The following is a 25888-nucleotide window of genomic DNA, read 5'->3' on the forward strand; positions in this document are numbered from 1 at the left end:
AAAAGACAGGGGCAGCCTGAACCTCAGCTGGGCTTTCACCCCTAACAGTGAGGTGCTGGCAGTTGCTCGGGGTAGTGCGTGAAAACCCACCACAGCTGGTTTAATACCACTTCATGAAACTACTGAAAACTTGCTCTTCAAGCACCTTTCTTCCACTTGTAGCTTTCCTTTACAATGTAAACAAAAAGGTGAATACTTCAATCCAACCACCCTGGAAAAGCTGCTGTATCCCTGCCACGGGCAGCGTCAGGTTAAGGCAAGACTGACGCTCTTGCAGAAACCACGGATGATGGAGAGTTAACTGCACTTTGTATATTACACTGATTCCTGGGCCAAGATAGTTAATATTTAACTGGTTCAAGTGAAATAGTAGAGAAGGGAGATGATGTATGTGTCAGGGTGACACACTGGATGACGCTTATTTCACTTACTCTCTTTTTACTGGAGCTCTGACCTACAGGTAAGTTCTTACAGTAACATTTAAATCACTTTCCTCTACAAAAAACTCACCAAATCTCACACTAGCCCAGATCTGCAAGTGATTCAAAACAGGAGCCTGGGGCTCCAGCTCTGAGAAGACAGGAAGAAATTAGACTCTGATGTACATTCTTTAAAAAAGGAATTTTATTGTTACAACTGAAATGAGAACTGAAAACTTGTATGGGAAATTGAAAAACTGTACAATTTTACTATAACCTGTGAGGTCTTTGCAGCGGCTTACACAAAAGACAAGATACCTGAAAATGTATTATACCAAAACATTTAGCTTTTTTGGTTTTTTATTTTTTTAAAAAAGTTTATTCTATGGCAATCTGTAAAAAAGAAAGACCTGATGAGTAAATATTTGCTTAAGGCATATAGCAGAGCAGCTCACTAACTTTCTAACAAGTTTAACATGGATATTTGTCCATTTTCCAAGAATAGGTTAACCAATACACCCACTTTGAAACGCTACTGTATATACACACCCAAACTACTACATACATATACAGGACATCAAAACAAAAATGTTTACAGTTCAGTATTCTAAGCCTTATACACACCTCACTGGGCTTGTGGGATATCCCACTGTCTATGCCGGGCCACTGTAAGTTCTGGATTTGGAACAGATGAAAGAAATGGCAGAATACATGGGCACAAAGGGGACATTCAAAACTTTATCATCTGCAGAAACTTCCTCTTGTTAGAATAATTTGCAAGTGAATTACTCTGGATTCAAAGGAAGGATGCTTTGCTTTCCTGTCCAGCCTAAATTTTAAAATATTCCCTGTTGGGAACAACAAAGAGGTGGGTTTTGTTGGTTGTTAAATGGGCCACCACTTCAGGAGCCTCAATTTCTGCAGCCCAAAGCATGCTCCAGAGACCTTGCCATAGAGGCGTTCCTCTCCCTCCTCCAGGGCAGCTCTGAGGGCAGCACAGCAAGCCAGACCCTGCAACCGTGGAGCTATTGCTTGCCTGAAGTGACCAGAGGTGAGGTGTGAATAGGGCTTACGGAACTCTCTGGAATGTCGGTACTATAGTTACTCAGCTGAAATGAACCATGCTAACACCCGGGTTACACTGAGTACGCAGAATTCAATAGGAAGTCATGCCAAGGATTAGGCGAGTACATTATCTGATAAACACCAAATCAGTCCATCGCTGGACAGAGATACTTTCAGCAACACCCTTTGAACCACAGCCACTTATGATCAGTTCATGCAAATATAATCTGGGCACATCAGTAAGCAGAAATATAAGTTCTTTCACCTTTCAAGCACGTGGTATTTAATCAGGACACTAGAGGACTTTACATGCATTTTAATACAAACAGGGTACAAATGTACCTTCAAACAATATTCTACCAGATGATGGAGAGAACAGTGGGGACAAAGCAATCACATACTGTATCTTAAATACACAGATGAGCCATTATATATTACCATTTGTCTATACTCATTTTTCATGTTTCCAATAATATAACTAAATAGTGACTGATTACAACATTCCTCCTTTCAAGTACTGGTCTGACCAACAGTCTCACAGGTAAAGTATTGATTCCCAGTACTACCTGAGGATTTATTATTGTACTTTTGAAAAGCCCTTGATGCAAGCTTAACAAAACACAAAATAGAAATAACTCCCACCCGCCCTCCCCCACTCACCAACTTATTCTCTGAAGGAAAAGAGCTACACCTACGACAGCTTTGCAAAAATAAGTATGGAGTGGAGAGAGACTTACATAAGATACTCCACAGCGATGTCTGCACTGAGAATGGTGGTTAAGTGCTATAGATCTAGAAAGCCTTTAAAAATAAAAAGAACAGATTAGTAACGGCGTTGCAAATCAGCTGTCATGGTTTAGTTTCAATCACTACAACTCTCAGCAGCGAGTTTACTCCTACCCTCTGCCCCATGACACGAGCAAAGAAATCTTTGCTATCGTTGATTAAACTATTTATAATTTGGTACAAACAAGAGGACCAGCATTGACTCAGATGAGTGCAATGCCGACTTCCAGTCACTGTTCTACCAATGCACCCAAATCCTTATTTACAAGCACTTTACATTATTCAAGTCCTGGGCCCACAGGACAGACCCCCTGACTGCGCAAACAATGCAGACACAGCGTGGCACAGGACAAACCCACCCCTCTTCCCTCGCTGACTTTGGATAGCAACAACCCTGTCTACAGAGGTGCAAGACTCACCCTCCTACACCACCGTGTCCAGTAAGTACTGAAGAGCGTATCTTCAAGCCAAACTCTAGCCAGTATTTGAATCTTTGCTTTAAACAAAGCAGAACACACAAACGCTTGCATCATAAGCCAACTGATAGATTCACAGACCATCATCTCTTCTGTTGAACTTTTTACATCTTAAGGAAGCTGCCACAGCATTAATTGCTCTGGATTTACTGAAACGCTTTCCCGGTCACTGCCTGCAATGCCTCTGAGTCCGTCACCTCCCCGGCCCTTGCAGGAAGCACGCTACTCCTTACGGAGCAGACGGAGAGTGAAACTGCATTTTACATTCCAAATGATGAGGTTTAAGAACTGGTCCTTCTGAATGCCAGCTGCACATCTGCAAAATGCTGGTGGATATGTTTTGGTTGAATTTCCCTTCCTGCTTCTCTCCCTCCCCATAACCTCTCCTAACCCAGAATATAAAAGTAAAAACAGCTTTACAAAGGATGGTGCAATGTAAATAGGCATATGTGCAAGTAGAGTGCAACAAAAGTCAATGAGGAGATACACTTATTAAAAAAAAAAAAGCAAAAAAAAAAAAATCTTGACATGTTGGGATACCCTGAGCAAATGCAGAAGCCTGTTTCTATAAACACATGTAAAACAATAAGCTCTTTAAGAACAGTTATGCCAAGATTAAATATATCAATACCACAGGCACTGCCCACAACTCAGTCTTTAATGATGAAGCAAGTTAAAAACAAAACAAAACAAAAACCCAACCACAAACACCCTTCCCCCAACACCCTCCCTTCCACAAAGTTTACATTCTTCAGGTATGTGGGTTTCTTTTTCTTTTTTTGGGAACTTATCAATGCAGGTCATGTATTTGGTTACAACACTTGGAGAGTACAAGCAAGTTTCACTTGTGCCTAGTCTTTCTGAAACACAAAAGAAAAAGAACTGGCTTTTTAAAAAAGGCTAAAAACAACAATGTGTTGTAATTCTATTATTTAGTTTAAAAAAAAAAAAAAGAAAAAAAAAAAGGAAAACAGACTATTTGGCATTTTCTCTGCTTACTCCTGAATATTTTAAGGCCCTGAGATTAGAATATTATGTTCTTGGGACCACAGGGCTAGATAAAACCCTAGTGCATCAATTCTCTCTTTAAGCCCTAACCAAAGTTCTGCCTCCACTGAGAGGAGGCTCACATGCCTCAATTAGCTTTATTTCAGAGAAGCTTATTACAAACCGATCAAATCGTTGGCGTTTTCTGCAGGGTCGATCTTGCCGGCATGTCCATCAATGAAAACACACCCTGTAACAGAGATAAGCTCCTGCCGTGAGGAAGGTGAACATGCATATATTCACTAGAAATGGCTTCCAGGTTGTCATCATGTTCTCATCATCCTCTTCTGAGCTTTCTGACTTCACTGACTCTTCTTTGTGGGGCGAGAGACGCAGGTTTTCACCAACAGTTCTCCTCCGAATTTCAGTGTCTTGACTAGTGCTTAAGGCCAAAGAGATAAACATTCAGTACTGGATTGTCTGTTGAGAGAGAGGCCACACGCACTCTACAGAAGCAGGGCCTCACCCACCCAACACCACAAAGCTGGACATCTGCTACCAGGAGCTGCAGCAGATGACAAACCAAAGCCTATCACTAACGATCACTGTTCTGGCTATTGAATGATGTGTTAGAATAGCTCCTGTCATCAAAAGCCATGCATTGGAGTATTTTGTGCCCTTTGAAGAGCAAGCTGACTTAGTTTTAAACACCACCTACTCCCATCGTTTATCGCAATCCTGCCCCGAGCCAAGCAGTGAACTATCACACAGCAAACATAGATCCGGGTCAGGAGAACATTCAGGTTCTAGAATCGAGCACCTGCCTGAAAAGTCAGAAATTAACAGAACTGTGGTTGCTCATGCAGCCGTAACTTCGAAAGAGTAGCTAAATGCTTTGCAAGAGCTTTTAATGATGGAACTGAAGATCTCTGCACCTTTAATACTCTCTAAACATGGTTTTGTTTCTAGATACTAGACCTCCATCCTGTTGGCAGTATACTGACACCTGAAGATGCTTCTTAACTGAAGCAGGAACTTTTACATCTGCTGTACAACTTCTTCCAGCTGCACTTAGAAAGCAGAGCATCATTGTGCGGTGAGAACCAGCAGGGTGGTAACCTGCGGGGAGATGCTGTGCAGGGGGATTTCCTAAACATCTGCTGACAGTTTAAGTATAGAAGAACTTGGGAATCTTCCATCCCAGACACTAGAATATTTGGGCAGGAAAATAAATGTGCTTAAGACTTCTGCTTCTTCCCTTACCTCTGCCAGCACTACGTCTATTTCCCACCACTGCGTTTCCTCCAGCCTCACACTGTCCCACATCCTTTCACCCCAGACTGCTCCTCTCTCTCTGCTCCTTCCCCCTCCCGCCTGGCAGGTTTCACTCTCCCCCTTCTAGACTCACTGTCCCAGAACCAGGGACAAGAGTGATGATCACAAGGGGGCCCGATCCTGCACCAACAATACCAGTATGGTATGAGGGAGGTCAGGATGCAAATCCTGGCCTTTCCTAGTATGCCTGAAATGGCGTATAAGGTAGGGTTTAACTTCAGGAAGGTGAAAGGCAGATGTCTGGTCAGCCTCTGCAATCAATGAACACAGGCAGCTCCAGAGGATGACTCAACGTCAGCCCCAGACAAGGCACTATAATAAATGACACTGATTGAGTCTCTCAGCTCTTCAGAGCCGGGCATGTCTTATGTTCACTGAAACTACACTGTGTAAAGTATTTCCAGGAAATCACTTATTCACTGAGAAATTCAGATTTATAGAGCTAATGAGAAGATACAAGGCACCAGCTTTAAATCCATACTCTTCATTAGGTGTGGAAAGCATTGTCTGGCATCTCACAAGCCAGGCAAACATTCTGGTAACAGAACTATATTGTCACAGAGGGAAGACAGAGGGGGGTGCCACCATTGCAACATTTCCTCCTTTTGTAGCTTAGCTTCCATTTGTGTCCATTCCTATTTCCAAGATTTCCTTTCTTTTTAGTAAAGATGTTTGGAACTCGAGTATTTCACTTCTAGAATCTCAGCCTCTCTGCTATGTGAAATTAAGAGGAGGTTTATTTTGAAGAAAGACTAGTGGAAACACATCTCGTTAATCTCCAGTTCCCAGAGTCACACACTCCCCCACTGGTTCAGCCAAATTAAATACATCAAGGCCAGCAGCTGCATCTGTTGAAAAGGCTCTAGAGTTCTGTGGACAATACTAAAACTTGGTATTTTATTCCAGTATTCCCATGGGAAGCTGAAGATGTCTTGTTAGAAGACCATCTAGTGGGGGAACATTAAACTTTCCCTTGATTATCCCTGGTGGGTGCAGGGTTTTTTATCTTTTTTTTTTTTCTTTTTGATTTTTTTTTTTTTTGTTCTGTATAAATCTAGTTAAGATGCAGGATGTCAGCAACACCAAGGCATGGGGATTTCAACCCATTCCTTGCCACTCCGACAAATCAGGAGTGACAGTGACATCTAGTGGTTACGCAGTCAGGAACCTTGGCTTCTCCACCGTTCCACTACTGCATGCACACAGCATTTCTGCACAGTTATCAGTCCTCACAGTTTAGGACACAATGACAGGTAGAAAAGTTCTCTGTCCATGAGCCCCCTCTAATCCTTTCATCAAAAGTAGCTTTGCTTGCAATTGATATCACATTTCTAAGTGTGGCTAAAGCTAGTCAGTCTGGTTTTCAGCTACGTGACTAATGCTGACAATCTTCTTGGGACAATTAGAAGTGGGAAACTAAATAAATTACCTGTCTGTGATCAGTGGTGTAGATGAACGAGCTCTGCCATCTGGAACCATCTCTTCCACAGTGCTGACCGAACATGTAATCTCTTCCTCCACTACTTGGTGTTTAGGAAAGAATTCTGTGTGTTCATGCATCCTTCCATTGTGCATTTCTGAGGTTCGCTTTGGTGGCCTGGGAGGTGGTGGGGTATGCTCAGGAGGTGGGTCCAGGTCTTCGTTGGAGAGCTCTTTCCACTGTTCCTTCAGGAAGGAAAAGTCCCATCAAGCTTTTCTCTAGTTCTTTTATGTAAACTACTGTAACTTTTAACTTTTACATGGTAAGGTCTTTATACTGTACATTTTCATTTATTCTTAGAATGGCTACTCATTTGCATTGAAAAAAAGAAAAGAAAAAAGAGACAACTCCAAACCTAAGCTACATCCAAGTACACAGAAGACAACAGCTATAAACGCAATAAATTTTAATCTACGTCTGGAAAATGTACATAGCACAAAAGAGAATCTCTGTTGCCAGAGTTCCGCTCACCATAAAACAACTTGTAGGATTTAATCATAATACTTAAACTTCATATAATAAATTTTTTTTCTAAGATGCCAGAAATGAAAAGCAAGGCCAATGCAGCCAGTCTACACCACAATTACAGTGTAGAAAAGTACACAAGGCCACCTGCTTTATCACAGGTACTTTTCTGAAGGTTCTTATATATAACATTTTAGGTCGTGACAGATCATAAGGCATTGTATTTAAGAACCCCATAATATAAAAATTTATTGAAGCTGAAGCAAGCATGAAATGTGAAGTTTCTTTCTGTTCTGTTCATTCCATATATTTGCTACAGTTAACACAGAGTTGCGGCTCATTGAATTAGGCTGTGCAGTCTATAGTACTCACTTGCACTGAAGCATCTCCCATAATGAATTTTGCCCCTTCGATAACAGCTAAGTAGGAGAAACGGAGCTGATCTGCTGTCTGTATAAGTCCCATTCTGTACTTCCTCATCTCTAGGAGAACCTGCTTCACATCCACAGAAGAAGGATCTTTCCGTTTGTCCATCTGAAGACAAAAATGTGAAACATGCTTTATGCTCTGATGAGATTCACTACAAGAACTCATTTTGTAGTAAGGCCTTCAGACTACCCTCCATGTTACAGAATTAATAAACTAATAAAAACCTGGTATTAGCAGCTGTTTACTGGGTCTCTAAAAAGACAGAGGGGAAAACACACTGGGCCTCCCAAATGTTGTATATTTTCCCCTTTTTGTCTTTCTTGTTTTGAAAATATAATTAGGGAAAAAAAATATTAACCTAGGCTTGACTTCTTTATATTAGTTGGTCTCACACAGTGAGAGAATAAAGGGAATTCCAGTTTTATCTTAAAGTCAGGATAATTTCCCCCTGCCTACAGGCAAAGTTGACTCTGTAAAAGGAAACACTTCAGATTTATTGTGCATTGTTTCAGGATAGTTCACACTATTACTTAGCAGACATCTAGTGTTTTTTTTTTCTTAACCATGAGGACAAAGCCTATTTTTGCAAATCGCACTGAAAACTAGAGACTTTTCTTCCCCAGACTCAAAATGGTCAGTTAAGAACGAGATCTGCCCTGGAATACACTCTCAAACCGGAGTATGAGTAAGATAATGGGAAACAGCATGCAACAATGCTTCACAGAGCATACCACAGCTCTTTGTAAGCCTACAACAAACCGTTCCTCAAAATAACTCTACAGAAATAGCATATCATCTAGGATAAGTAGTTCTTACCAGTAGAAGACATGTATCAACCAAACAAAAAGTTCCCGATCTCCCGATTCCTGCACTGCAGTGCACCACAATGGGTCCATGCTCAGGGTTAAGCGAGCCAGACTCTCTCACTTTGAACAGGAAATTGAGGAATGAAGCAGGTGACTCTGGGACGCCAAAGTCAGGCCACGTAGTATAATGAAAGTGCAGAATCTCTCTAGTTTCCTGTGTCTGTAAAAACGGTATTTAGGAAATCTTTTAGCTTGGATACACAAGTCACAAGTATTCAAAGCACAGTTGCCTACAACAATGTTCTCATCAACAAACACAATTCCATGTCCATTTTCCTAGCAAATAGTCACTTATATGCCTAGACAGCTTTAGACATCAGACATTTTTACCTTTAGGTCAATTTCAAATTTGAGCCTTTGGAAAAATTTCAGCTACCTCCTTTGAAAATATAACTCTGATTCATATGGAACGGAGGCGTGTGACTGCTCAGCTTTGTATGCTACTCAGACTACACTGCTTCCACTACATCTTCAGAACAGCTCACTTAAATTCAAGTGAGAAAGTTCCACCAGGCTGAGGGAGCTTTTATAGCTGCACAGCTAAGAAACTAATTACAAATAACTATCTCTTGCTGTGAAGGTCTCCATTTTGAGCAAAGAGAATTGGATAAGTAAATTTACTTATTTATAACATGGTTTAGCTTTTTCAGAACAGTTCAAATGCTTGTATCACCATGAGACAGCTGGCACTACTGCCTTCCAATTGCTAATGACAGAATATAATTTGACAATTTCTCAAAATGGAGTACCTCAAGTTATGGAAGCCCTCTACACTTTTTGCAGACAAAACTCTTACACTATCACAGCTGTTCCTTTACAGGTTTGCTCCCAACCTGAAAACGTTCTTCCAAGACTACTAAACCTCTGGTGCTCACATCCTCCTACAATACTGAGCTACAACCATCAAACATGTCTACATAGTTAATACACACCACAAACTACATCAACTAAATTCCTACTCAGGCATAATTTAGCAATTAATATCTGCTGAATCACGTCTCCTGGCAGGATAAAGCAGGCAAGATGCTAACAGATGAGCAAAGGAGTAACTGTGTCTCACAGTAGTGAGCAGTACCAGAACAGAAGAGAACTCAGGCTAGCATGTCATGACATACACACCCAGCTCCGTACCATCAAGGACCTCAGACATTATTTTCAGTGACCTCCATTCAGTGAAAGTGGATGGTGTTCTTCCTTAGCCAGTCTCCCCAAGGAGCTTTAGATTAGCTCTCACTGCTCAAATACAGAGCAGTATTGAAGAGGAGAGGAAGGGTGGGAAACAGCATGTATAGTTTTATTCTCATATGGTGCAAAAGGAAAAAAAATGAGAAATAAGAAAAAAAGAAGAAAAAGAAAAAAATTAAAAATAAAGAAAAAAGCAGTAAAGAAAAAAAGGAAAAAAAAGGAAAAAGAAACAAAACAAAACAACACAACAAAAAAAAAAGAGTTATTTCTGTTAAAGCTAGTGGCCTGATTCTTGTACCAAGCTCCATACAGCTCACTGCAGGACCAGGGCTAAAACAGTTCCAGCTTTCTGATGAAGGCCATCAATGCAAAACCTGAAGATTTACTTCAAAACCTAAAGATAAACCCTACAAGAAGACAGCAGCAAACAGGCACCTTAAGTGACAGGAAGGGCAATTATTTCAGTACAAAAGCACTAGAACATCTCCTAAGTGACTTTAAAAGGGTTCTCTGAAAGGTAGTGACAAACTAACCTTCTCACTCTGTACAGCCAAGACAAGAAAACGACTAGCTTCCCCAGATAGGTTTCATAAATATTTAAGAGTTTCATTTCCACAACACACAAACTGGAGGCTGAAGAACAATCTCATGCAGAATCACCAATTCCAGAACAAAATCTGCTATAATTAGTGACCATCTTTTTCAAGACCGTGTTGACAAGGAGGCAAATCTCACCTCAGAGAGACTGAAGAATCTGATTGGTACTAGTTTCTGTACTTACTGTAAGGTTTTCCAATTCTAGCTGTCGTACTGTGTAATATGATTTTATATCTTCAGATATCAATGTTAGTTTCAAGTTTGTATCTTCAAAAACCATTTCTTTCTCCTCCTTCCGTGGCCAGTACTGTGCACACTTTATCTAAAAACAAACAGGAGACATTAATGCATCATTTCTGTTTGTGTGAAAGGCAAGGAATAAGCATCCTTAAATACAACACTTTCTTATGAGACAATTTCTTCATCTGCTTTTATTATAAGAAGGACCAATTCTAGTGTGAAGAATAGCAGTCTTCCTTTATGTTGCAGAACCACATCTTCACAGAATCTATGAAGCTACAGAATCTTAATCAAAATCACCAAAGGCATTTATTTTAGTTTGTGTCTGAACAAACAAAAAAAATCTAATAACTTTCTAAGTGTAAAAGCTCTCATAACACTCTGCCAAAATCTGAATTTTAGTCTACTCTGCACTTTATTTATTGTCCTCATGTCAAATATTTAAATTTCAAAAGAAGAGATAGATGTTAACAAGAACAGAACATACTGTGAAAAAGTATTATGAATTCCACAAATAAGCTACACACAGAGAATTACAATATCGCTAATTTGCAAGTGTAACATCAGATGAGATTTTGGGTTACTCCACTCGCTCACCACAAAAATAAAAATAGCAGTGAGATCATTTTGATTTTACATGGCACAGTTTAAAAGTGCCAAACAAAAACCCCTGCATTCAGCAAATATTCGTATTACCTACTTCTGACTGAATTTCAATTTTCTCAGTAAAGTTTCCCAGATAGCTTAGTTCTGCAAAGACTGCGACATGCTAGGACCCTAAATGAGTCGACCAAATAGAAAAGTAGCACATTTTGCAGTGTGCAGGAAAAAAAAAAGAAACTAAAGAAACTAATCAAAAACAACAATAGGAAAGTCTGCAACTAAGTTTCTAACACTTAAATCTAAGGATATTGTGACTGGGAGAACTGGCCTGCTACTTCTGCCACCAAGCACCGCGCCGCTGCAACGCGATGACGACCACCATTTGCCCCCACCTAAACACGCAGTACGAATGGCTTGTTGGACACGGCTAACGTCTCTTTTATTAAATGGCAAATAACGTGGCTTTAAAGTTGAAGTGGAAAAACGATATAAAAAGAATGGCATTCTCAAGACTAAGATGATTTCTGACAACATTTTATAAATAAGAGAACTGTTCAGTATTTTATTCATAGGAAGACTAACACTAGTTTTGCTCAGACCAATTCTAGTTTTTACTCAAAATACATCCTCTAGTTTATCGGGGTATAGAATGCAGCTATAACTCTCTGCACTTATTTTTTTTATATTAATGTTAAAGAGACAGCAACTGGCTTTGTGTCTGATTTCTCCACCAAATGTGTCTGCAAACAATATTTTGTTGTGCTCCTCTGTAGGTCCCCCACTGCTGTTTGCTCAGAAGTGTAAGCAGTCTGCCCTAAGGGATGACAATAATTCATTATTTTCAAAACTACTGGCAGAGCAGAGAACAGGCGGGAATGGTTGGAAAGGAAGAAACTATTGAAAAATTAGTTAGAAATTTAATAGTAGATTAAATTTCACTTGCACTACAAAAAAAGCAAAACACTCAGAAATCAAGACTGCAGTTTATTAAAACACAGCTCATTGCACAAGCATTTTCCTGATGATTGGGAGTTCTTTCCTAATTATGCAAAAGCATGTACCACCTAGTGATCACTGGTGGATACCCAACATACCCACTACTCCTCCTCCAGAGTGCCTTTATACTGACTACACTGCAACATTCAACAGCAAATTGCGCTTCTATCAGTCTTTAAAATTGCTTTTGTCTCAAATTTGCACAGCTGCCAAGTCCACTTTAAGGATGGCAGCTGTGGAACTGGCATAGAGGCAGAACTCTGACCCATGGATGAAAACCACGCCTCATGGTTCCTGTCTTCTCTGCCGTCAGAACGGCTGGGGCATTTCCTTCCCAAGATAACAGCTACTCCATGTGCCCGAGGAACCAAAGCTTTTCATCTATCCAAAGGTAAATTAATGAAAATAACCCCAATTGTTTGCTCATCTATTCCTTCTGTTTATCTTCTGCCTGTCCTGTCTAACGTAAACTTCCTGAAAGGTCTGGACAGAACTGAGCCCACTGCACTTGTCCTGGCAAGTAAAGCACTGGCTTAACAGCAGGCTTCACATCACCTGGAAGATTACTGCTTAAGACAGATACCAGGAGAAGCACTTTCAATTGTACCCCCATTCTCCAAATACCTCTGATGTCTTTTGTAAAACAATGACTGGCGGAGAAACAATATGTCTAGATGACACATTTAATAATCAGAGCTCTTGCAGCATGAAGGAAACTTGGCTCTGTAGCTTCTTCAGAACCACTTCATAATGCTTGTGAATGAACGCTCAGTGCAAATGACCTCTGAGACGTGTAAACTGTGTACACTGAAAAGAACCACATTCAGATACCTAGATTTGTAGGAGAGACCAAATGTTCATCCATGTGGAGAGTCATACTGTGTTCATGCCTTATTTCCACCAAAGTCAGAAGAAATTAAGACCTACAATTACAAACTGAATAATCTTCTGACTGCACTAAGATCGGTTCACTGGGTATTCAATTATAAGCATGATTCCTTAAATAAAATTCCTGACTGTCACCATCTCTCCCCTCCCTCCCCATTCTTTGGGTAGGTTTTTGTTTTTTTTTGTTTTGTTTTGTTTTAAAGAAAAACCATAAACATGCATTGAACACATAGCCAGGACTGGGTAAGTACTTACGGATCCCTTTTCCATCACTCTGTTCAACATGACAACACCACGGCTTTTCTGTTCCCAAACCATCTCCCAAAAGTGACCACAAGTATTTGGCAAAGGCCCCTGAAGAGACAAAATCCCCAGAAATAAGCATTATTTTCTGTTAATGTCAGTGCAACGTTCCCCAGTAAAAGTTACTGCACTAGGCAATAAATTTCAACAAGTAACAAGCTACTTCTCATTTCAAATAGTAAAAAATTGCAGTGATACCGCTTTAAGTGCCACTATGAATTTACACATGAAAGCATGGATAATCTTTTGCCCCCATACATAACAGGAAGGGAGAAGTAGTCTCATTTGGGAGAAGAGAACTGTGAGTGAAAAATGCTAAGAGAATTTTCTTAGGAAAGGTACACATATAATGAAGAAATAAAACCTCACTGACTAACCAAAAGCAGAATTAACGCCTATGTTGAACTATGCTGTAACGCATCTTTGTTATTCATGATACTTGAAAATTACTAGACTGAATAGACAAACATTCAAAAGACTGAAACAATACCTGGTCAGTAACAAACTATATGGTTTTCCAGAATCTTCATGGATCTGCTTTGGGACTGAACAAAATAACTCCTTCTAAAGACTACTATCTACTAACATAAGGAGATTTCCTTAAAGTGTGGGAGGAAGGTGTAAAAAAAAAAAGTCAAGATCAGAGACCAGGACAGTCTCCAGGGAACCAAACATTTAGAACAAACACAAATTCTGGCACAGTTGCTAGCTCTCTGAATAAGACAACAGGGTATCTGGGTGTTTTTAAATTTGTTATATAGATAGGTGTGGATTTCACAGATTCAGTGAAATACAGCCACTTCCCTCCTGCCCCCCATATGCCCATCACTCCAGTCTGTATTCTTAGCTTTCCTCTCTCATATTAAAGGTAGAAGCATCAGCACTGCCCAACTTAGACCTTTTGCAAGCTGTGCTATTTGGAGGTACATTATTTGTAAATACTACAGTAACACGACTTTAAGAAGGACATTTAAAATAAGAAATATGTGGTGGGGCACACTACTTATTTGAAAAAGAAAGTCAGCTGTAAGAAATTCCCCTAATATGTTTTAGTTAATGTCTGCCCCACTCAACGCAACACATAAATATCTCTTATACTTGAAGTATATAATTTCAAAAAGTTATGAACATCTTGGAGTTCATACATACAGTTCTGTAAATGTGAAGCCCTCTCATTAACTGAGGTTCACCTCTGTTCAGAAAATTTATCAGGCAACTTAAAACTGTCTCAAGCCTTTTCACTGGCCACCTGTGTAGGAGAAGTATGATTCATTTAAACCACATCTAAATGTTGCTTGTTGTAAGCCAACAAGCAGATTTCTGAAATAAATCAGCTTCTAAACTAGAAGGGTATAAAGTCAGATGTACAAAGTGGGCAAAATACAAAAAGTCAGTCAATGCTGACAAGAAGCAGGAAAAAATATGTAGCATTTCTATAGAATTGTTCTATGGATATGTTTATATATACACACATATGTTTATACACACTTAACCAGCTTTACAATTAAAGAAAACAAACATAACAGGCTAAAGAAAACCTATGAAAAACAACTCCAATCACCATATGATTTTTATTATCCACTGCCAGCAATTACCTGGGTAAGGATGTAGCTCCTTTGGGCCTCTTCCATTTTTATCAAACTAGCATTGATATAGTCATTGTCACCTTGGTTTAGCTTAATTCGACTGTGATCAACTGCAGCATAATTAGAAAACACTGGTTAATGTATATGCAACACAGCACAATCCATGCACAACCTCATCAGATGTTAGGATCAAAAAAGCTGAGTCGCCCTGAAGAGTTAAAAGGTAGCACAGAAGCGTTTGCTGCTGCTTGTAACTCTGGAAATACAATCCAGGTACTACAAGAACAGCACTACAGCAGAGCAGTGAACATAAGTTGCACTCCATCTTCTAAGAACACATTGCGAGAATGGAAATATTTGCATCTGGAGTAACCACAACAGCAATTTGCAAACCAGATCACACTGACCTATTTGTACAGTTATCAAGTCACTGTTCTTAAATAAATCTAATTACACAACTGCTTATCTCTTGCAGCTTAAACATTCAAACCCAGCTTGTTCAAGGCTGTTAAAGGCTGGCCTAAACATATATTGGACAAACAGAACAGAGACTTCTCATTCTCCTTATAGATATTTAGCTACTGTTCCCAATCTAACCATGCCTTAATGTACAGGAAGAATGATCAAAATTCAAGAATTACAGCAAATGCAATTTCACTGCTCTCTTGTTAGTCTCAGCTTGCTCCATTTAGGATTAAAAACAAAAAACAAACCACCAACAAAAAAGAACACATACAAGAGTTCCCACATTTTGCAAAAAAGCACAACAGATTGAAAGCAGTATTATCTGAAGGCAAAAGGGAACCATTTGTTACTCACAACCCCAAGTATTAGAACTTAGTAAAGCAAACTATGTGCAACATTGTTGTTCCTAGTCGATCGCCCCAAAGCCTTCAGCAACTTTCAACCACTAAGTATAAAAGTTTTTCAATATACAATTATATTCTTGTATTTGAATAGAAGACAGACATTTTCTCAGTGACAGAGCCTGCAGAAACTTTGCACTTAAAACAGGCAGCAGTACTGCACCCTCGAAGAGGGAAAGAAGTGCCAGAACAGACACTGTCATTTAGTGCAGCGAAGGCAGTTTAGCAAACTACCTGTGGGCTTTCTTTAGTGTGCAATACATCCAACCGTTTGACTAGAGTCCTGTACTTCTCTGTGCACCCCAGAAGTAAGCATGCCAGGCACAGGCAAGTCTGAACGTTACTGTCTTTGTACAGGGGGTTGCAGGAGGAAAGGCAGGCTGCAACACCAAACTGAGCTGGGCCTTGCACAGAGGACATGTGCTCAAAGACGCCCTTCCCAGCAGAATTCACCAGAGTATGTAATGATAATCATTTTGGAAACACAGGTCTCACACTAGTATTACCACTTTTGCAAACATCCCCTTTTCCCTGTTCCAATTAGCTTACCAGCTTAGATTTATTTCTCGCAGTCCTATGCAGGCCTCTTTCCCCTTTCCCAATAGGGGCAGTCATGCTAGATTGACTAGAAGGATGCTCTAGGAAGTATATCGCAATAGAAACGATACTTCCAATTTTATTAATGCTACGTCAGCCACCATTCTTCTCTAGCATAAGAATTCAAGGGCAAAGCAAGTTCCTTTCTTCAGATTTCTGCCAACAAATATAGAATCTACTGTATGCTGCTCTAGTATAATCCTATGGATACAATGGCATCCTGTGACATCTACTTCATAAATAAGTACATTAACAAAAGGAATTGTCTTGAATGCATATCCATCTAACAGAAATCTTGTTCTTACAAAGAACATTTAGCTGTTAGAAGTCGTCATTAGAGGTCAACAGTCTGTTTCAAACAATGGAAAAGAAAGTGTACTTACAGGGGCTGACATCTCTGTACCTATTTCTATTTTTGTTTCTGGGATGTTTGGCCACTTTACATGGAAAATCACTGGCTTCATGCCTGATGTCCTGAAACAAAACAAAACAAAGTCTTACATATTAACTCACAGAATCACAGAATGTTAGAGATTGGAAGGGACCTTGAAAGATCATCCAGTCCAATCCCCCTGCCGGAGCAGGAACACCTAGATCAGATCACACAGGAACGCATCCAGGCGGGCTTTGAATGTCTCCAGAGAAGGAGACTCCACAACTCATCTAATATCATCATACCATTAGCTATTTTAAGACAAATACCCGTTTGACTTCACATCTTCACGTGGGGGACGTTCTGGACAGAAACCACGTTGGGCTTCAACCTAAGAAATGAGTTTGAATTTATCAGAATACAACACTAACATTATTTGCATGTTAAAATATTAATAGCTTGCATAATAAAAGTAGCAGAACATCTACCAGACATTATGCCTTTACACTCCTGATGGACCAGGGTCTCTGCCCGAAAGCACTTCCATATAAACTGCTTTAAGCAATTGTTTCCACTCTCAGTGAAACTACCAATTGTACTTCTGACTCAGCAGCAATTACAAAACGTTCATTGTGATAGAAAAAAATGTTGTCTAACCCCTTGGCATCACACACACACACACGGAGCAGAGACTTGTCTAAGATCACTTACATCTTTATCTTGGGTTATCAGCAATATGCCACAAAGCTGCAAACGGTGACAGTTATTTGTATCCAATTCACATGTTCAACTAAAACATATATATCATCTCAAGCGTATAATTAGGGTTTCTTTCAGTTTTTTTCAGATGCATATAGCAGCTCAGCTATCTGAGACAATTTCAAAAGTTGTAATAAAAAGAATTCTGCTGTCCTCGGACATTAGTCCCAATTTGTAGAAACTGAACTTCACTTTGTAAACAAATACTGCATAAATACACAATTCTTAACAATGATAGTACTTGGAACTTCAGGGTGAAGCTTTAAGATTTAACTGAAATTAATGAAAACCGAAGGAATGGATTTACTGCAGAACTGATATTTCAACAGCATAATTAAGAAATCCTAGAACAGACATTGTGCACATACGTGAAATGAACAAGTGAACCACTTAAAAAAAATCACCATTAAAAACAAGTTATTGAGCTAAATTCATCCCTTTTCATTGGATGAAATCAATTTTGTTAAATATAGTCAAGCAAATGAAGCAGAGTTTAATATTAATTATCTGCCCAGATACAGACACATTTGAGTACGGTGTTGACCCACATCCAGTGTGTCCAGAGAACAGGTTTCCACGCCCATAAAGTCAGTGCATTTGGAGGGTTGCTTGTGATATCTAGATCACTTGCACAGAAAGGCTGGGCACTCCTCTATGAATAGTTTCAAATTAGCTTAGGCTCTGGTTCAAATTCTGGTACCTTTCCAACATCAGAGCAGGAAGATTTTATACCAGCTCAAAAATCTAATCCCTAAAATGCAGGCAAACTGAACTGCTTTTCTGTTCCTCTCAATTCTGCATAAAGAATCATGTACAATGCTGAAGATATTTTTCTTTTTTTTAGTGGGCTAGCTACTGCAGCTTTTTACTTGTTCATCTTTTTCTACCCCATTATTCACATATGTATCAATTTACAGTGAATGCTAGATATCAAGGGAATAGTTCTATTTTACATATACCTGCTCAAAATTAGTACAGTGTTCTGAAATGGCTCCTCACCGAAATAAGCCCTGACATCAGCTGCTATCTTTTTATAACTTAACACATAGCTGCCAGTATTTCTGCTTATGAAGAATGCAGTCTGGAGAATATGATCTTGACTGCCACAGTCTAATATCTCAAACATGAAGCAGCTAAAATGGATGTTTTCATAAATTTGTCTCTGACACTAGGCTGGTGACTTCGTATTTGCAGGGGTTTATTCTTCTCCTGTACTGACTTGTACAGGATTAACAAGAGACAAAAACAGGGAACTAGGAAAAATGGTTTTCCAGATCTAACCACATTTCCCACAAAGCCTACATATGTTATTTTTTTCAAGTGTTTAAAAAAAAAAAAAAAACAACCAAACAACACAACCATTCCACCACTTAGGTTTCATATTTAAAAAAAAAAAAAAAGGCAAAATGCAAACCAAACCAAAAGACACTTAGGCATTTTTGCTGTAAATATTGGGTTAAATTAGCAGCAGCACTAATCTACACTGTTTCCTTTCACAGCAAACTGTCCCCTCTCTTAGAAAAGGAAATGAATAAAATGCTTCATTGCAGAAATGGAATTATACAAAGGCATTCTAATATAAAAATATTATACTTCAACACACATGTATTTGCACACACACGCTACTCCCAGCCTTGGAACATTCCACAGATTCAAATACCAACATCACATATTTAAAGATCTGAAACTGGTAATTTATTGTTCAGGGAATAGAGAGCTGGATATCACCTTGCTACCAAGTATTAGATCTTTTTAAAGACGCTATGATGTCTAAAGGTCCTGAGAGAATAAGGGACTTCTAGGAGATGCATAACTCCCACAGGCACAGAGAAAATGAAAAGAAAGAAGTTATCCATGTACCTTCTAGAAATACAATTTAAAAAGCATAATATATTTCTGAAGGACATTTCAACAAACCGGAAAAAAAATTGGGTGGGGTGGTAATAGAATGAGGGACCTAGATACGGCAACAGGCAAGCTGCTGCCTCATATGAAAATTCAACTAGCATACAGCACTTAATTTCTGAATGTAATGAATACCAATAAAATATAAAATCCCAGAGAACACCTCAGTGGTCAAATCCATGCCTGAAAAGATGGGGCATACTCTTCTCAGCAATATGGGATAAAAGTGGTTTGGAGGTTTGGTTGTGGTTTTTTATTTTGTTTTGTTTTTTTCTGGCTATAGCAGGTGCTAGAACATCTAAAGTAAGAAAAATCTCAGATCACTTCTAGGATATGAAGCTGACTTTAGTGGAAATCAGATGGCCTTCAACAGAGAAAATTATCGGAGGGAAACAATCTAGTGACAAGTTACATAAAATGGCCGTGTTATAGGCTTTCTTGTACATTCCTCAAAAACTTCTGTTATTAGTTATTGCAGGAGTCCCATAACTACTAGTGCTCACTGGTGTTAGGGTGGTTTCAGAACATGCCAATAATAGCAGTACAAGATCTCCATGCTAGAGAAAGCAGACTCATTCAAAGCATGTAATTATTATGCTATGAGGAGCCTGAAGCCAGTGATGTCACGAGAACTGAAGTTCGTGGATGAACACAAGGATTGATAAAGTTATGAAACACCTTCGTGAACCAGAGTCATAGTCACACTGCAGAGATCCTGTCATTTAAAAAGGAAGCTCGGCATTTAATTTAAAAGGTCGTGCCATATAAGACTTTAAAGAGGAAGGGCTACAACTGAAGTCAGTTTTCCAAAGTCAAATGCTTCTGGTTTTAAGCATGAGTCATTCCATGCCACTCATCTCCTGGTTTTAAGTCCTGCACCCTGTGCAAATACCCACAAAAACTTCAGAGGTGGAAAGAGGAAGTCTGCTGAAGCTCTGCTCTTCAAACGGGAAATTCTTGTAGCTGTTAATTTGCAGTAGTGACTGGAATAAGAAGTCCTTTAGTGCTTTACAGAAGGTGGCTCTCAGTTGCACGAATGGGTTCCACTTGGCCTGACAGCATCATATTTCCTGCTGCAAAGAAAGGACCCAATGCAAGGGCAGATGGCTGTGTTGTTCAGACAAAAGGGATCAGTCCCATAAACACAGTCTTACTTTCCAGAGTCCTACAGATGTTCATCAGGAAGAGGTACTCACGGTGGGTCTCAGCCCCTTGCTCCAAAGTCTTCTGTACCAGAATGCCTGACCCTTCTTCCCTCCCTCCTGCCAGAAACCTAACAGCGATCCACTCTGCAGCCCACAGCCCTTTCCATTCCTCACAGCCTTCAAAAAAAATATCCTCAATTCAGTCTCCTAACCCGTAACTACTCTGGAGTCCCAGGTCTATCAATTCCCCCTTTGCTCAGTAAGGATTTTCTGCAAAGCTTCCTACTTGTCCTAGACACCGGTACTCTGCTGTACACTACAGTTGCTGTATGTAAACTCTTAGCACAACAAAATATTTGACTGTACTTCCCCCAACTTGTTCAGACACCAATGGGAGATTAAGAAAGAAAAGATATACCTAAAATCTTCAAGTAAGTATTAGGTAAAATCACATGAATTGTTCATTACATGAGTTGTTCAAGCACACTGCAATGTCACATAGGTCTGCATGTCAGTATTTCCAGAAGAGAAATTAATTGTCCAGTCCAAAGGCCCTCAGATTCAACAGAGAGGCTCCTGGGGAACTATGCAGCAGGCCTCAATTTGATCACACTCTTTTATTACACCATAAACCCTGGAGCAGCTCAGACTAAGAAATGATGATATACTGTCATTTTAACAGTTCTGTTCCTACAGGTAGCAGGAATTGCCAAGATCTTACTGCGGGCTGCCGAAGTGCACGGTAATCTGTCTACTCAGGCAGTCACACTAAGGAAAGCAATTCACAAGTACATACAGACTTAAATAAAAAAGTAATTTTAGCTTAAGAGCTTAAAATAAAAGAATGTTTCTTCTTAAAGCTAGCCCTGAAAAAAAAAAACGATGACACTGCTGTAAAAGGTGGAAGAGTAAAAAAAAAAAAAAAAAAAAAAAAGTTACAGTAAAGTCAAGTGAAAGCTGCTGTTTCTGAGATGTCGTTGTAGGCTGATTTCAGAATGGAAATACCCCTGCGATTATATGAGGCGGCAAAGACCTGTACAGAAGACAAAAAGAAAAACAGGTAGTACTAAGAGATCAATAATAAACGGTTACTTCACACAAATGGGAAAAGGTTGTCACATTCAGTGTGTAAGGGAGCAAACCAAGTCACTGAGAAGCAGTGAACTGACTCCTCTAAAAAAGAACCTTGCTAAGATACAAAGCATACATAGATCAACTGTCCACTCAACCCACTTCGACAAGACAGACTGGATTTCTTCTATATTAAACTTTACGTCAGGATATTTGGACAGGGACAAGAAATGAGGATGTAACTTGTAGGTAACAAGAAGGTCATCTAAAGATCAGATAAATGACCAGACAATTGCTCCACATAACATTAATCTTAACATCAAGCTGCAGAATTTTAGCCAGATAAATGAAACAAATGTAGATTTTCATACCCTTTTAAAACATTTGATCTAGTCTCTCAGTTTTTATTTCAAGTAAAATCTGGTAGTATTGATTTGCTTATTAATCTCCATTATAAAAAGCCAGTAGGCTGGTATACCAAGCTTCTTCCAGAGGTCAAGTAGCATGGAGCAAGAGAGAAAGGGATGGGCTTGTTTAAAGTTCAAGAACACTGTTACGTGAGGTTAAAAAAAAAAAAATTAAAAAAAAAAAAAAAATCACACACTTGCAACATGGTTTTCCTAGAAAGCCCCTTGCTAATTCAGCACTATGTGGGCAATCTGGAACAGGTTGTAGCAATGCAGCGTAAGCACTGTTTCTGACACTAGTCAGCTGGTTTCAGGCACGGAAATAACCCCCCATGAGAATGTAAACTGGGCATGATCGTGTTTATTAAATCATATCAGCACTTGTGAAAGTGTACTAATTTTTTCTGGGCCCACTTTAATTGCAGCTAGTAAATATTATAGATTGTTTCTCACCACTGACTAGTTTCAACATGCCTAACTGTAGAAATTATGAAAGTAAATCCTGTAGTGCTTCATTGTAGCCACTTTCATCATGGTAGGTTAACTGAACACTGTAAATGCTCAATTTAACACTTGCACCTGAATGGTTCTTACAACTTGGGTATGTACCTCCAGAACGAAGAAAGTCATAAAGTTGTGTCATTTCCACATTTTAACAGTATTATATTTATTTTGCATGTTGTCAAAAGGCAGACATTGCTGTAGAATAAATCATTGCAATTCTGCAGAACTCAGCTGTTCAGATTCTCGTATTGCTTCAACGTCATTATCTGCAATGAGTAAAAACTGATTTTTCAATTCTGATTTTTTTTGAGGGATGCAGCAGGGCCAGGGTGATCAAAGATCTAAGCTCTAATATTAGGTTAAAGAATTACATGAGACTTCTCAAATTTCAGTAAGTTCAAAATACAGTTTGTCCTTGAAATTTATGACCCATAACAGAAGAAGTTCAGAGTAGCTGGCAGGAACACTCGACTTCTGTTTTGTAGCCATGTACTCACTGCCAAAACAGGAAACAACTGAATGGAGGATCAGTATAAGAAAACAACTAAAGTTCCCTTCTTCATCACGTCCATCTCTATTTTTCCTCCCAGATATTCAATCTGCCCCAGAAGTGCATCTTAGACATTACTGGAAGGATAGAGACTTTTGAGAAGATGCAATGGCTTTTTCTTGACAGCTGTTGGGCAAAAGAAAAGCTTTGCTATCTGTATCATCAAACGAAGCCAGTGCCAGGAAATAAACCACAATCTCATTAAAGTGTCAAGAGGTTCTAAAACTCAGGTACTCTTCTCCTATATGAAAAATAATCACAGAGATGAGATCCAGATCTTGATTTGCCCAAACATTAGAGGTCTCCAAATAGAGAGTTTTGGTTTAACCTCATCTCAAATAGACCGGTGCATCTGACAGCTCTGACACCTACATAACTCCTAAAGGAATTTACTCTGTGTAGCAAATCCAGACCTTAATTTGTTTGCAGTATGGGTTTTGTATGAGTTTAAAAATGTAACTCCTGGCCTGTAGGGTATTCCAGGCTTCATAAACTGACAACTGCGGTTATAAACAGAGTCCTCCTTTCCTAGTTACCTAATATTTTCATTCTGACATCTCACAAGCCACTTAACAGCATTATAGCTTTTACAGACCTACCACCACACACAAAATTAAACCCAGCAATGAAGTAAAGACCATGTGTGTGGACTCTGCAGGCTTCAGGGAGGGTGGGGAAGGGAGGAAAAAACCACACAAAAACTGTAAGTACTAGAAAGTAAGGGAGGGATGAGAAAAGCTTCTTCTCACACCTTTCACAGCAAAACCAGATCACCATGCTGCATAATCAAGATATCTTCTAGAGTTTAGGCAAGCTGGAAATGACAAGTTGCAAACTGGAAACAAAAGGACAAGAGATGCCCTTGGAACCACTGCAGATAGTCTACAGTTTCTCAAGGGGATCTCTGACTTCATGAAATAGGAAGCATAAAATGACTTTTCTTTTGTACTTGCTCAGAATCCTCTACAATCTCTCAGAGATACTACATACAGTGTTAATAACCTCATTAATGTTAAGAGAGCAAGACTGTACTATTGCCCCACATTCCTGCATAATCCATTATCATAATTTAATCTTAAAATAAATGAGCTCATCTGATTAAAAAAAAAAAAAATCACTCCTTGCTCACTGTTTCATCATTTGTATAGACAAACTGTTCACTTTCATGGACATTAGTCACTAATATTTTAAAGTTTTACTGCATTTTTATGAAGTTGGGTTGGTTTTGGGTTTGGGTTTTTGGTTTTTCAAATCATCAAGCAGCTACACATTTACTTCCCTCAATTCCCTCAAAATTATGCAAGTATTTTCAAACACATGCTAGACTTTCAAGTATTTAAATTCACTTACATGGGTCTTGCAAAGCAGCTGAGGTTAAATACCAATTTGAACATTGCTGTACTAACACCAATTAACGTACACTGAACATTGAAGTTCAGTATCAGAAGTTCAATGGATAAATCCAGAAAGTCTGACTCATTTATAAAGCTCAGTGTTCTACACAGAAAAAGAAATAATCCTGTCTTTTTAAAAGGTTTGAGATAATCTTTTGTTTAAACCATTTCAAGGATTGTGCAAGGACAAGGGCAGAAGACTTCAGATGAAATCTAATTAGCGTGGTTTGCACAGTTAATACCACCAGTAACAGCTGGCCATCTTGTATAAATTTCCAACTTTTAAAAAAATGTAATATCTGGCTTATGGAAATAATTTATTTTGTAAAAATTCACAGTAAAACTGAGATTAAAAACTTCCTAATAGCTGACTGACAGCAGCCAATTGACGATATCTCTCAGTAACCAGAGTCCTATTTACCAAAAGATAGTAGAAAGCAATGCCATGTTGACATGGTTTAATCTGTAACAGTCTTATCCAAAAACCCCCTGGTAGAAGGATAAAGTATTTTTTATGTAACAGGCATTTGATCAAGCTATGAAAACCAATTTCATCTTTAGTTACAATCAGGAAACTAAAATCTAGATTTTGCTCAGAATTTAACCAGGTAATTTGATGTATGAAATCCCCAAGTCTTAACAGAAGAGAATCAAGGAGGCAGAAGGAATAAACTGAAGTCTCAGCCTTTAAGTTCTTCACTCTGTTTCAGGACCTATTATCAGGTGGTGGTTCTTTACCTGTCACTGACTGACATATGGATAGCCTATTATTGGAGCCCTGAAAACAGGTTATTCTACCAGGCAGTGGCTAATTTATCTTCAGAAGATCAAGGAAAGGTACTGAAATAAAAGTAGGAAAACAGCGAGAATTCTTCTTCTGGATAAGCACAAACCAGTTGTAAACTTCATCATCATTACAGGAATTACCCAGAATCATTCTTATGCAGATTTAAAACTCACCTTAAAAAAAAAAACAACCCACAATCAACCTTCAAGACAAAAAAAAAAAAAAAAAAAAAAAAGGCTTTATTATTTTCAGTCATTTCAAGTGATGTCTGAAAAAAATTTAAAAATCACTCATGCTTTGTTAATATCAGAAGTTTCACTTTGGGCAGAAATCAATATGCAGAAAGTTAATCAGTCGAGCGTGACTTCCTGTAAATTGATTTCAGCACACTGAAACAAGCACATTGAAAATACTGAAGCAGAAGAATGTTCCTGTAAATGAACACAGGCACATTGTTCCATTTAATAACTTACCATCCTCTCCCTTCACACAGAAGGCATGTGTGATTTGATCTAAACAGATACAGGGCATCAGAGCGTGTACTCTGGTGCTGGGACAAAAACTTCCTCATAATTATACTTCTAATTCCTGTCAGCTGTATGAAAACAGTAGTAAGCCCTGAAAATCATTACCAGACCCTGTCTGAAGTTGTCACTTCCCCCCTCCTCCAGGTGTCCACTCTGACAAATTGTCTTCTTAATTTTCATAAATACAACAAGAAGTCACCTGTGGGTTTATGGGCTGTAGGTTTGTTTGTTTTTGGGGTGGGTTGAGTGTTTTCAAATCATGTCTTTCATAATTTTCATAAATACAACAAGAAGTCA

The 25888-nt window shown here is 39.0% G+C and overlaps 1 protein-coding gene across 1 annotated transcript; it reads right to left on the bottom strand.

The window, feature by feature from the left end:
• Positions 1 to 3474: 3474 nt before the first annotated feature.
• Positions 3475 to 16646, bottom strand: PTPN1 (protein tyrosine phosphatase, non-receptor type 1). Its single transcript, XM_010087449.1, has 8 exons — positions 16553 to 16646; positions 14716 to 14816; positions 13073 to 13171; positions 10275 to 10412; positions 8259 to 8468; positions 7386 to 7547; positions 6498 to 6733; positions 3475 to 4175 (listed from the first exon to the last, which is right to left on the bottom strand). The coding sequence occupies exons 2-8, from the start codon at positions 14749 to 14751 to the stop codon at positions 3968 to 3970; spliced, it is 1089 nt and encodes a 362-aa protein (XP_010085751.1). The 5' UTR covers positions 14752 to 14816; positions 16553 to 16646; the 3' UTR covers positions 3475 to 3967.
• Between the last annotated feature and the right edge of the window lie 9242 nt (positions 16647 to 25888).

This window comes from Pterocles gutturalis, unplaced genomic scaffold (genome assembly GCF_000699245.1).
Source record: "Pterocles gutturalis isolate BGI_N339 unplaced genomic scaffold, ASM69924v1 scaffold12311, whole genome shotgun sequence".
Classification (NCBI taxonomy): Eukaryota; Metazoa; Chordata; class Aves; order Pterocliformes; family Pteroclidae; genus Pterocles; species Pterocles gutturalis.